The sequence below is a fragment of the Notolepis coatsorum genome, assembly GCF_963971535.1.
Source record: "Notolepis coatsorum genome assembly, chromosome: 16".
NCBI lineage: Eukaryota > Metazoa > Chordata > Actinopteri > Aulopiformes > Paralepididae > Notolepis > Notolepis coatsorum.
The window spans coordinates 18068520-18081983 of NC_140180.1; the positions used below are offsets into that span (position 1 = coordinate 18068520).

Consider the following 13464-nt stretch of genomic DNA (forward strand, 5'->3'; position numbering starts at 1 on the left):
TAGTAGTATAAGAATAGTAGCATAGTAGTAAGGTACATAATAGTAAAAGACGGTGATAGTTATAGTACTTACTCACCATTGTATCCTGTACAATAAGGTTGAGAGGTGTGGTCTGCACTGGCATCTGTTGCTATATAAAGCCATTGTTGGAGATCCTTCATATCACTTCATTATCGGACTGGACCTTATCATACTCGCTACAATGATTGGCTCACACTTCAAACCCCCAGAGTTCACACTGAACTTTTAGCTTCTGTGTATATACTTTTGAGTAAACAGTATACACAAGGTACCCTAACTGGCATGATATACGTCATACGTTGTAGTTTGTGCAATCCTATCATTCTGTTCTGAAGAGGACATGTGATGATCAGACATAAAAAGTAACAAAAACCTGCTCACCAAACCTGTCGCTTCGTAGTGCTGCATTTAGACGCTGCCAAAACCTGTTTCAGCACCACTGTATTGTAGCGCTGCTGTCCATACTCCACTGTGTCGCCATAGGGAGGTGTAGTGGTTATGTCATTGCCTTTTTTCGCATTCCACCCTCTGTCCAACGCAATGTATTTCCCCATTGCCCATTTCTAAATCGTCTCGTTTAAAAAAACAAATAAAGCATTAACATTTGCATGGTGTACCTTTCTGTGCTTATTCATCCACAATATATAGCTCAACATGAAAATATTCGCAATTAATCATTAAAAAAAATCTGCAAATTTTATTTCAACCAAAAATGCTTAAACAACAATGTTAGTGATGGAAGGGAACTCATTTTGTGCAAAAATTAAGCTTTTCAATTTCCATGCGGCAGAATTGTTACAATAGCCGATAATCCATTTTCTCAATGATAAATCCCTATACGGGTGGAACAACCAGTGACGTCAGACTACACCTCCCTATTAGGCCCAGCTTTAGACCGTTTATTTACAGTCTGACATCTTTGAATAATTTTTCAGTGCTGTTGTGGGTGTTGTTTTGACAAGTCTCCGTCCTCGCCTGTCCTCGCTGCCTCGCAACCCCCGGCTTTTGCATATTAAGACTCTGTTGGCAACGTCATCCAAAGTCTTCATCTTTGGAGCAAAAAAACTGTATTTTCAACTGTAGTCGAGCCCAACTTGAGGAAGGTTGAGGAAATTGTGATGGCTTGTCTTTTTTTTTATCACATGTCCTCCTCACAACAAAACGATAGGATTCAGGTTTAAATCTGCGACAATTGATTTAAATTGATCCACAAAAAAACACGTACATTTACGAGTACACAACATATGATGCTATTATCTAGGGCTGTCTTAAATACTTCGAAGCTTCGAAGCTTCGTTCGATGGCACAAGCTTCGAACATTAAAAAAAAAATCGAAGTAAAGATTTTTTTTTTTTTTTTTCAAATTTTTTTTTTCTTCAAATTTTATTTTATTTTTATTTTTACTTCGGTGTGTGTGTGTGTGTGTGTGCATGGGGCCATTGGGTGGGGCCGGGGGACAAATACACTGGAGGAAAGTAACCCAGCTCAGCACTGCCCAAATTATATCATCACTATTGCCTGTTTGAAGGATATCATCCTCAAACACATATACACCACCTACACGCCTATTCTCAGTCCTTGCCCCACAATGGTGGAATGAACTACCCACCCCAGTTAGGACAGCCGAATCCCATCCAATCTTTCGCCGTCGACTAAAGATGCACTTCTTCAACCATTATCTGAAATAAAATTTAAAAAATAAAATAAAAAAAATCGAACCCTAACTAACCTTACTGTCATGCACTTGTCCTAATAAACTAACCTACACTGTAACACGCAACACTTTGATGAATATTGTTACTCAGCTGATAGAGTTGTGTCCTTCCTGATGACCTGTCGTACAGAACTTGTAAGTCGCTTTGGATAAAAGCGTCAGCTAAATGACTAAATGTAAATGTGAATGTAAATGCCTTGTAGAATTCCACACATAAGAAAGAAAGATACTGGGATGAATAAACAAAATAGGAAATAAAATGTAGAAATGCATGCAATACATAAATAAATATGAATCTCCATATATGAAATAGAACATTTAGATAAGGTGCTACTGAGATGTTTTGGTGAGTTCTTTGTTTTTTTGTGGAAGTAGCCCTTCTTAAAAATGCATGAACATTCACTGATAATTGGTCTGTAGTGGAGTCTACAAGGTCTACATTGCCGGACCATGTAGAATCCGGACCTTGTAGACTGACATAATTCTGTGCATAGTTTAGTCTACACAGGCCATATTTCAAATAATCAAAATCTTACTTCATTCATCTTAAACATTCTTGATTTGGGAGATTGGTAGTTCCCATGAAATCTGAAGTTGTTCAAACGACAACAGCGATCCACCTTGAATTAAATCACACTGTGTTGGCACAGTCACGAAAGGGGCTACTTAATTCATTAATCCAATCCACTTTATTTATAGAGCACATTTAAAAACAACAAAGTTTACCAAAGTGCTGTACAAGTCCCACAACATAAGATAAAAAAAAATATATATATATATATTAAAAAAAAGAAACAAATTAATTTTTTTTTTAATTCGAAGCTTCGAATTAGAATCGAAGCTCGGCCCCGAAGCTTCGATTGCCAAAATAAATTCGAAGGTCAGCCCTACTATTATCCCTTGTACCTCAGACTATGGTGAGTACAAAGGTAGCAACCTAGCTAGCCTGGTTTCTCTCCTTGGGGTTATCAAGTGGGCTCCTCCTACGACAACGGATGTCCAGTTAGGCTCACGACGCCTCCAGTCCCACATCTACCCCCCCAGTCAAAGCTCCACTCAATCTTAAGCTAATGTGTGTGGCTCTGTGCCCCTTGACCTTGCCCCCCCTCCTCCCCCCACAGCACGTCCCACGGGTGAGGCGGTTACCACCCCAGATTGGCACAGGGAGTTTGTTGTCGATGCCGACGCAGAAATCCTGGCACATTCTGGAAAGATAATGCTTCTTTTCGAGATCCTGCGCATGGCCGAGGAGGTGGATGAGAAAGTGTAAGTGTCCCTGTAAGCCTTTTTTTTTTTAAACATTTTTACCATAATTATGTTAATGAAAACCTACTTATGTTTTTTTTTTGTTTTTTTTTTGGCCAACTCTGTTTCTATAAAGCACTACAGAATTTGAAATATTTGTTATGTTACCATTCGGTCTCTTTGAAATGGTGACTGGCTGCAAAAACAGCATTTATAAACTTATTTTTGGACTAAGTATTGCATTTTTTATATACAAAAAAATGATTCTTTCTATATTTGGTAGGATCGATGTGATTTGATCAATATCTTGGTGGCACAATATCTTGGAGAGCATGGTAGCTATTTAATCTTTTTAATGTTTTTCCAACATAAAGGTGTCGCAAGTTTTATTATGTTGTATTATGCAGAGTTGTAGCTGTATTATGCAGAGTTCTAGTTGTATTATGCAGAGTTGTACTGCTGTGTGACTGGATAGTGTTTAGCTTAATCACAGAGTCACTTGTGACAGCGGTAAACTGAAACAGGACTTCCTAAAAGCCAGGCATCTCATGTACAGTAGCGTCATAAAACCCCCTTAACTTAACCCTAACCTTAACCGTAGCCACCCATTGGACCCGCTACACGAGGTGCCTGGTTTTTTAAACTGGTGTATCTTCACCACTCTGGGGGTGGCAGGATGGCCTAGTGGTGCACTGACAGGAGGGTGGGGGTACGCCAGCCGACTGGTATTACAGTGACCACCCGTCTCTCCCGCAGTGCCCTTGAGCAAGGCATTTAACCCCCATACTGCTTCGGGGGGCACTGCTGGACGATCCAGCTTTCCCTGACCCTGTCTGACCCCTCTGGTGGAATGCGTGTGTTTGCAGAGAGACTAAGTGATCGTCTTCTTCTCCTTTGTCCTCCGTCAGGCTGGTGTTCAGCCAGTCTCTGATCTCTCTGGACCTGATCGAGGACTTCCTGGAGCAGTCTGGCAGGGCCAAGGAGGAGGGCAAGCCCTCTCCATACAAAGGTAGGCCTGCACGCAATAAACAGTCGGACGTGGCCACTTCTACCAGTTAGCTGACTTAATAGGCTTGCTAGTGAAACTTACTGTATTGTAACAAACGCTATTCTATGTGTTCGCTGTTGTCCTCGCGAGTGGTGGGTGCGCCCGTCTGTTACGCGTTCATTTAGCGCGGCCGTTATTGAGAGTTAATGCGTTTCAACTGAATCCCTGTGAGGTGAGGAATTAGCTGTAAGAAGGATTGCAATTATTTTTTTCATATCCACCCATTTCATTGAGCTGTAAATAACACAACTGGAGGATTAAATATCTTCCAATGACATCACCAGAGGACCAATTCATACACTCTCACATTCGTTAACTCTCAATAACCGTCTCAATAAAGCCGCCGTGTGAGATTGTGTGCAAAAAAGCAAAACCGGCGTTCGTTGACCCCCCCCCCCCCCCCCCCCCCCCCGGTGAGGGAGCGCTGCGCCGCGCCGAGCCGCTCTCATTTGTAGCTCACGCCGAGCCCACCGTCGTCTCGTCTCCGGGCGCATTCTTGCGGTTTTACACTGTTAGTCTTTGAACTTGCTAAACCATGTGTGAGGTATAAAGAATGCTAACATTAGCTTCGGCGAAGGCTGAAGTACTTTCATATGTAGACGTGCGCTTCACACACTCGTAAGCAGCGCCCACATGCAACATGTATACGAGTAGTACACACTGGCACACTCACTACCCCACACACACACACACACACACACACACACACACACACACACATAGCCTCTAGCGTAAGGTCATGGTCCTAATTAAACTTCAGCAGCTGTTTTTGCTTTCATTTTGCAAATGATTAGACCTTGACTTTTCTTTTTCTTTTTTTTCTTTTTTTTTTATTCCACAAAAAAATGTTTGCTTAAGGGTTTGTAATGAAAAGATCACAGTGTTGTAATTGGAACCATACTGAATTGTTAGTTATGAAGGCTGGAGGGGGGGGGGGGGGGGGGGAAACCGCCGTATTAAAAGCTGAACACGGCTGGCCTCCACACAACCACCTTATCTGCCCGTACTCAACCCAAGCCCTTCTTCAGTCTCGAAAGCTCATGTTTTTAGAACTGAGTTCCGGCTGAAGGCCGCTCTCGTCCACCACGAGGCCTCGGGGTGGGGGGTCATGAGAGAAACGGATTGAATCTTCGGCGATGACGACGTTACGATGTGTTGCGGAATTTTGGTCAGTCTGGTGGCCTTGGAACGGCACTCACTAGGAACACGCTGTCCGGCGCAGGCGTCGTGGACCACGTCCAATGGGCAGTTAAGGTGGGGGCATGATGTCCAATGAGGTTAGGGTAGGAGTGGGTTCATGCATGAGATGCCACGTTTCTCTTTTCTTATTCATATTTGTATTGATTTTTATAAACAAAACATACATTTATTAAATAATATTAAAATCAAGAAAATGGACATCTAAATAAAAATAATTTAATATATTAATGCCCTCAAGACAATATAATTGACAAAAGATAATGTGGTCCTGTCCTGCTATTCACCAATTTAACACTTCAGTCCTGCTATCCTCTCTCCCTACTCGTCTCAGTGCTTCTCCAGCTGTCCTGCAAGTCCTACAAGTCCTAAGCTACACTTAGATGTCTGATGTCTTTGTCCCTCCACCCCTTTCTTATCATTCATTCGTTGCGCGCTTGTTGGATGACACGTTGCGCATGTTATGACTTTGAACGTCTGCCATTTCCACTGCAAACACGACACATAAGTAACGACACGATGCGTCGGTCATGAATATGCAAATTGGTTAATTGATTAATTTATTCATTAATTTATTTTACATTTTATTTTGGATTTCATGGGTTTTTTGTTTTGTTCTTGATTTTTATTTTGATGTTTCTTCTTGACTTTAAAGACGACGTGTCCGGCCCACGATTTGATTAAATGTCACGGTCGACGTCATCGTTGCAGCCCTAATGTGTCGTGAACAGGAACAACTGTTTCTGTCCATTAAGAAATCTCTTCTAGAACTTCTTTCCCGAGGTTCACATCACCACATACAATGGAACAGGGGATATATTATATTTAGTGCTGTCAGGCGATTAAACAAAGTAATCTAATTAATTACAGGATTTGTAATTAATTAATCGCATTTTAATCGCATAACCATTTTATGCCTGATTCTATATTCTATAATCATATTTCAAATTGCATGTGTCCGGATGGCAGAATTCAGTACTGTATCTACAAAACCTTCTGTTTAATCATCTTCCATCTATTAATTTGCTTAGATTTTTCAGGTCTGGTCAATTTGAGCATAGTGTTATTCACAGTCAAAGATAAAAACATTTTTTTATTGATATTCTCATTTGGTTCATTACAATTTACTCAAGCCTAGTAACAGACACAGTATTTCGGACACTGGGAATACATTCCCTGAGATCCATAGATGTCCCTAGAATCAGATACCAAGAACATGCAAATGGACCATATAAAAAAAAGTCTGTAAATGTGTATTCTACGTTCTTATGGAATGAATGAGATAAAGAAAAAGTTATTAAAAAAAAATAAAAATAAAAAAAATTGCAATTAATTTTCATAACGCGATAATTTGCTGTGTAATTCATTAATCTAATTAACGCGATAAACGGCCCTAATTATATTATATATATATATATTGGGATTAAAATGATGTAATTTAACAGGCGTAATATAGGTTTTCGGGGAGTCTCTGTGTTGAACGGTCTCAGCTGGCAGATTTCCTAACAGTGTTGTGTCTGTGGAAGGCGACGGCAAGTGGTTCAGGAACATCGACTACTACCGGCTGGACGGCTCCACCAACGCCTTGTCCAGGAAGAGGTGGGCGGAGGAGTTCAACGACATCACCAACCTGAGGTACACGCCCACAGCCCGTGTCTTATTGTTATTATTATTAAAAGAAAATATTTAACCAGGCAGGTCCATTTAGAACAAATTCTTGCTTTCAGTGACAGCCTGGTGAGAGGAAAATAGGTCCCCTCGAGAAAGGGTAACGGGGAAAGGGGACACACATTTTTTTAAATAGAAGAGAGACGGGATGGTAAAACCATCACGGAGGTACGGGAAATAGTTAAAACATGCAAAAACAAACCAAATTAAATGACATACATGATACGTGCATGGAGCGGAACAGGCAAATTACAGTGACCGTTGTAGGTGTGTAATATATATAGAGAGGAGAATGGGAATCAACATGTGCAACAGTCAGCCAGGGACCGTCACAGTTTCTGCTTAAACACATGAAATTACAGAAGTGATGAACGTTTAAGGGAGTTTTGGAGAGAGTTCCACTAATTTGCTGCAGCAAAATGACAGGAATTCTGGCCAAAGACGGCGCAGGCCTTGGGAGTTGATGAAGTGATGTGATTACGGCCCCACCTCGAGACGTAGTGGTTATGGGAGAAGGTGCAGAAGGCTGGAGATGTATTGAGGTGTCTTTCCTAGAAGAGAAAAACCACCGGAGAGGGAACCGCTCCAAATGTCCACGTGCTTAACATTTTCATCAGAGAGGGGCCCAAACCTTTTTCTGAATGTGTTCCCAATTGTATGTGAAGTACCGGCGCTGACCAAGTACACATCTTGGCGTTCCGTTTGAGCACTCGTCGATACCAATACGAGTGCTTGACGTCTGCTATTTTGGCCACCTGCGTCATTCCATAGATACAGAATGATGGTGTGTATCTGATCTCTCTCTACGGATCATATTATTTGATCACATATCCTCATACATACAGTATTCTGTTGCACATTTGATACCAACCTCCTGTTTCATTTTCTACGGTAACTGATGTAATGAATAAATATAATCACAATAGAAGTCACACAAAAAGAAAATTTAGTTAGTAGTTCTCGATGTCTAGCTGTCACCGATACCATGTGTGTCCTAGTACTAGAAATGCAGTCATTCATTCATTCAAGTGTATTTTAACCTGGCGTTCACCGTGCAGGCCACGCCCACTCCTGCCATTGTCTTTGTACTTCCAGTCGGTGTGGCTATTTCCTAACCTGATAAATAATGAGCACAACATTGTTATGCTAGCTCATTATCCTTATAGCAAAGATATCAATACATAAATAGAGCAGGGGGGGGGTCATTAACAATTGACCGACTTTGAAGGCTAATATATCCCTTTTTTAAATACAGTGTCACAAGCTCGTAGGAAATTGAAAGGCAATACACTGATGCCATTGCCAAGTGTATGTATATATTAAAAGAAATGCTTTGCTTGACATTTTTCTGCAATACAAGACTGAAAACGTTGATCTTCTTAGATAAAACAGAAGAATATATATTTTTATTGCAGATGTTGACTAAGTTTTCTGCTGGGGACATAATTTCAGGGTTCACACAAGGTCATTGAAGTGCCTAAAGTGCTTGATTTCTTTACAAAAAAAAGTCGAGGCCTGGAATTCCTTGAAAACAAAAAAAATTATTAACAAGGTGCTTAAAAAGTCCTTGAAATTCAAATTAACCCATTCGCATTCAAAGTTTTGTGCATCCATGATTAAATTGTTCTGAATCAAGAAATAGGATTTTTTTTTAATTTAAAGTGTAACTAATTGACGGAAATTGGTTTTAAGCCATAAATATTGGATCAGATTTTTTTTTCTATAATAAAAAAGAAAACGACATTTAATTGAATGTGTCCTTTTTTAAATGAAAAATAGTGCTTGGAAAAGTACTTGAAAGTCCTTGAATACAAGTCCTTGAATCCTTTTAACCTCGAGCCCCCGTCTCCTCCCCCCTCCCCTCCTCAGGGGCCGCCTGTTCCTCATCTCCACGCGAGCCGGCTCCCTGGGCATCAACCTGGTGGCGGCCAACAGGGTGATCATCTTCGACGCCTCCTGGAACCCGTCCTACGACATCCAGAGCATCTTCAGGGTCTACCGCTTCGGCCAGATCAGGACGTGCTTCGTCTACAGGTTCCTGGCGCAGGTGAGGCCCCGCCTCCTGCGGTGCGCGTCGCGTGCGCATAACTCTGCTCCCACCTCTATCTTATCTGGTTGTTGTTGAAATCCTCTCAAAATGTGAAATAGAATAGAAAGCTTTATTGTCATTGTACATGATATAATGTAATTAGGAGTGCTACTCCCGATCAATGCAGTTTAAAAACAAAGATGGACAACTACAATACATATACATCCCTCCATGCTACACATATCATTCACTCCATGCTACACATATCATTCACTCCATGCTACACATATCATTCACTCCATGCTACACATATCATTCACTCCATACTACACATATACATCCCTCCATGCTACAGATATCATTCACTCCATGCTACACATATCATTCACTCCATGCTACACATATCATTCACTACATACTACACATATCATTCACTACATGCTACACATATCATTCACTACATACTACACATATCATTCACTCCATGCTACACATATCATTCACTCCATGCTACACATATCATTCACTACATACTACACATATCATTCACTACATGCTACACATATCACTCACACAGTACCCATGCGTTCCTCACAATACACATGTCATTGCTAAAAGTAATTAAAAGTGCAGGTCCGTATAGAACAGTGCATAGGTGGATATAAAAAGTGCAAAATACATCAATATGATGTCAAATTCAATATAATATATTTACATTATATAATATATAAATAGGCACATGAATGAGCGGCGTGGTCACGGTTTTCATTGTCTGCCGCAGTGAGCATTAGAGCGTTTGGGGCTTATGTTTGGTGTTTTGAGAAGCCTTTTTCTTTTTAATAATTACAGCGTCAAACCTATCGTTAAGTGATACGCTGCTATTAGCGCGGTCCCTGGCACCACTCGAGCTCGCCTCACGGGGTAGTTCGCCCTCACATCGTGCATTGTTTTCCAATAACCCCTGGCACCACTCGAGCTCGCCTCACGGGGTAGTTCGCCCTCACATCGTGCATTGTTTTCCAATAACCCCTGGCACCACTCGAGCTCTCCTCACAGGGGTAGTTCGCCCTCACATCGTGCATTGTTTTCCAATAACCCCTGGCACCACTCGAGCTCGCCTCACGGTAGTTAGCCCTCACATCGTGCATTGTTTTCCAATAACCGCACGCCTCGTCCAAGAGTCCCAGCCTGCTGTCACATGACTAGGCTACAGTACTCACACAGAGACCCTCCAGTTGTTAAACACCCCCCCCCCCCCTCCCTTAAGACAGTGGCTGCGGAAACACTGCTGTATATAAGGCCCTGTTGGCATTGTATTTAAAAAGTAGTTAATGGCACACACTGCTGAGTTTATTTAGACACACAACACAGGTTAAATTCCCCTACCAGCTAAATAAACTTATAATCTGATAAAGACATAGTTGTGGTTCTAAATAAACGTATAACCTGATAAAGACATAGTTGTGGAAACATTGTGGTTCTAAATAAACTTATAATCTGATAAAGACATAGGTGTGGTTCTAAATAAACGTATAACCTGATGAAAACATAGTTGTGGTTCTAAATAAACGTATAACCTGATGAAAACATAGTTGTGGTTCTAAATAATTGGGTGCACTGGAAGCATTGTGCTGCGTTTCTTTCTTTTTATCCATGTTTTTTTGTCTCCATCTCCGCTTTGGGGATGTGATTACATGTCCTCCGTCTCCGTTTTGGGGATGTGATTACATGTCCTCCGTCTCCGTTTTGGGGATGTGATTACGTCGTCTCCGTTTTGGGGATGTGATTACATGTCCTCCGTCTCCGCTTTGGGGATGTGATTATGTCTCCTCCGTCTCCGCTTTGGGGATGTGATTACGTCTCCGCTTTGGGGATGTGATTACGTCTCCTCCGTCTCCGCTTTGGGGATGTGATTACGTCTCCGCTTTGGGGATGTGATTATGTCTCCTCCGTCTCCGCTTTGGGGATGTGATTATGTCTCCTCCGTCTCCGCTTTGGGGATGTGATTACGTCTCCTCCGTCTCCGCTTTGGGGATGTGATTACGTCTCCTCCGTCTCGCGCCGCGTAACTCCGCGAGTTGTTAATGCGTCTCTCTGCGCCGCACTGTCAACAACGCAAATCCCCGCTAATTCATCGCATCTACGTGCGGAGCGGATGAATGAGCGGACGGATGATTTATTTATCAACGTGTCAAAACTTAAGTGGCCCATCCCACACGGGATTACAAGAGGCCCATTATAACAGAGGAACAACAACGGGCCCGGAACGGCAGGGAAAGCCCTGCCAAGCCTCATAACAAACGCAGCCCTCCCGACACAAAGATGTTTGATGAGGTGAGGGGGGGAATAAAGTGCTCCTCTGTTGTAATGTGTCGGGGACGTGTTTCTGAAGGACGGTCCTCTTGCCTTTCTGTGAGCACAGGCCCCTAGCGGCTCTTAGATCCGGCGGCCTCTACGGCCGAGCCGCGGCTAGGTTAATTGGGACACGCCGAGGTCCGCCGCGCCGTTGCGTCATATCGGTCCGCGCCGACGCCGTTAAGAATCCGGTCCACGCGCTGTATCTGGACTATAAGAGATTGCTTGATTGGAATTCAGGCATCATAGCAACATGGGGGCGGGGGGGGGGGGGGGGGGTACAGGTAAATGTAGAAAGACATAAATACAGGCAATAAACGTAGTACAGTAGAAAACAAAAAAATAGGCAGTGTAAACAATATAATTAACTCTGAATATACGCATCAGAGCAAGCAGGCAGTGTGATCAAAGGTGCAGATGAGGGTCTGTATGCCACGTATCAGTTACATTATACGTTACAATAAATATGGTTACAATAAACACTGGAAATGCGGCTAAGGTTCCAAAAATCAGAACTATACCTTACAAAGGATCTCTCTTACCCCCCCCCCCTTCCATCTCTCAGGGTACAATGGAGGAGAAGATTTACGAGCGACAGGTGACCAAGCAGTCCTTGTCCTTCCGCGTGGTGGACCAGCAGCAGATCGAGAGGCACTTCACCATGAGCGAGCTGACCGAGCTCTACAACTTCGAGCCGGACCAGCTGGACGACCCCACGGAGAAGAAGAGCAAGCGGGCCACGCCCATGCTCCCCAAGGTCAGCACGGCGGGGGTTTCAGTTAGATTAGTTTCATTTTAACCTGTTGAGCCCTATTTTCTGAAAATCCGCCTGAAGGTACATGCCCAAGTAAATGGAAGATTGCTCCACTTCTTACAAGGTCAATTTGCATGTTCTTGGTATCTAGGAACAACTATGGACCTCGGGGAATGTATTCCAGTTAAAATCCCAAGAACGATCCTTTAACCTATGCCTTTTTTCAGTTATTCGCAAAACCGTTTCTTTGCACGCAGACTTTCTGCAGAGTGAATTCTCATGTGTGTCTCAGTGGCCGACGCGGCTGCACAGTTGGTTTTTCGATGTTGCAACGTCAAAAAAAAAAATAAGTCCCCCTGCGTTCTGTGCGCAGAGAAACCACCACGTCTCGTTCATTCTAGGCCATACGTCCGGTATCGCGAGAAGGCTGACAAAGGCCAGACCGTTTCATAAAAACATGTTCAAATACCAGGCTTTAATCACAGGTGCATTTTCATTAAAGGAAATGCATTAAAACGCCGGTAAGTGAATTTTCACATAAATGAGTGCCATTATGGTTTAACTTAACTGTCAACTACTGAACTGTCTTTCACACCGCTCTTTAAACTGTTCCCTCGTGATTACAGTCCCCCTAGGAACAGGATAAATACCCATTTAACGATTTGCAGTAATAAAATTGGCTTTTCAATTTCCTTTACCAGAAACCGGACCGAATGCCATTTTAAATGCCAAACCTGTTTTTCCCCCCGAACCTGTGTGTGTGTGTGTGTGTGTGTGTGTGTGTGTGTGTGTGTGTGTGTGTGTGTGTGTGTGTGTGTGGATATTTTTTTCTTCTCTCCCTTCTCCCCACCGCCTTTGAACTTAAGCACAGCAGTGATAAATCCTGTTGTTTACTCTTGTGGCCAGCTTATATCCAAAGCCTCTTCCTGGATTCTTCCATCGTTCACATCGTTTCCTCTACTCTCGTCTCTCCACTTCTCTCTCTCTCCTGGGTGCAGGTGCTGTGTCACTAGATATGTCCGTCCCCCCTCCCCCCCCCCCCCCCCCCCCCCAAGGGCCCCTGGCCCCCTGTGGTTTTAACGAGAACACACAGCCCTTAGATGGGCTGTCCAACCGCACACAGCTGCACAGATTCCTCTGTTTACTGCTATTTACTAAATAGTCTTCCCATTGCAACACCGCTGCAGACCAGCACCCTCTTTGAACCTGCACTCTTTCTTGTTCTTTTTTGGTGCCTCCCTCCCTCGCTCCCCCCCTCGCTCCCCCCCCCTCCCCACCGCCGTTCTGTAGTCCTTGAGTTCATCCCCGTAACTCTAAGTGGATTTCATTCTCTGTTTTGGTCTGACTTGGGGTTTCTCTGCAGAGGTCCGTAAACAAGAGAGGATAAAAGCAAACACTGTATGTCCCGTTTTCTAGCCCCGGTGGCGAACGTA

The 13464-nt window shown here is 43.0% G+C and overlaps 1 protein-coding gene across 2 annotated transcripts in view; it reads left to right on the plus strand.

The window, feature by feature from the left end:
- The window catches only part of atrx (ATRX chromatin remodeler), a 94943-nt gene that overhangs the window by 54362 nt on the left and 27117 nt on the right, over positions 1-13464 (plus strand). For both annotated transcript variants that reach the window (XM_084332199.1, XM_084332200.1), the window contains 5 exons: positions 2857-3001; positions 3889-3989; positions 6752-6860; positions 8763-8940; positions 11843-12034. In XM_084332199.1, coding sequence (XP_084188325.1) covers positions 2857-3001; positions 3889-3989; positions 6752-6860; positions 8763-8940; positions 11843-12034 — 725 coding nt within the window. The remainder of the gene's footprint in view (positions 1-2856; positions 3002-3888; positions 3990-6751; positions 6861-8762; positions 8941-11842; positions 12035-13464) is intronic.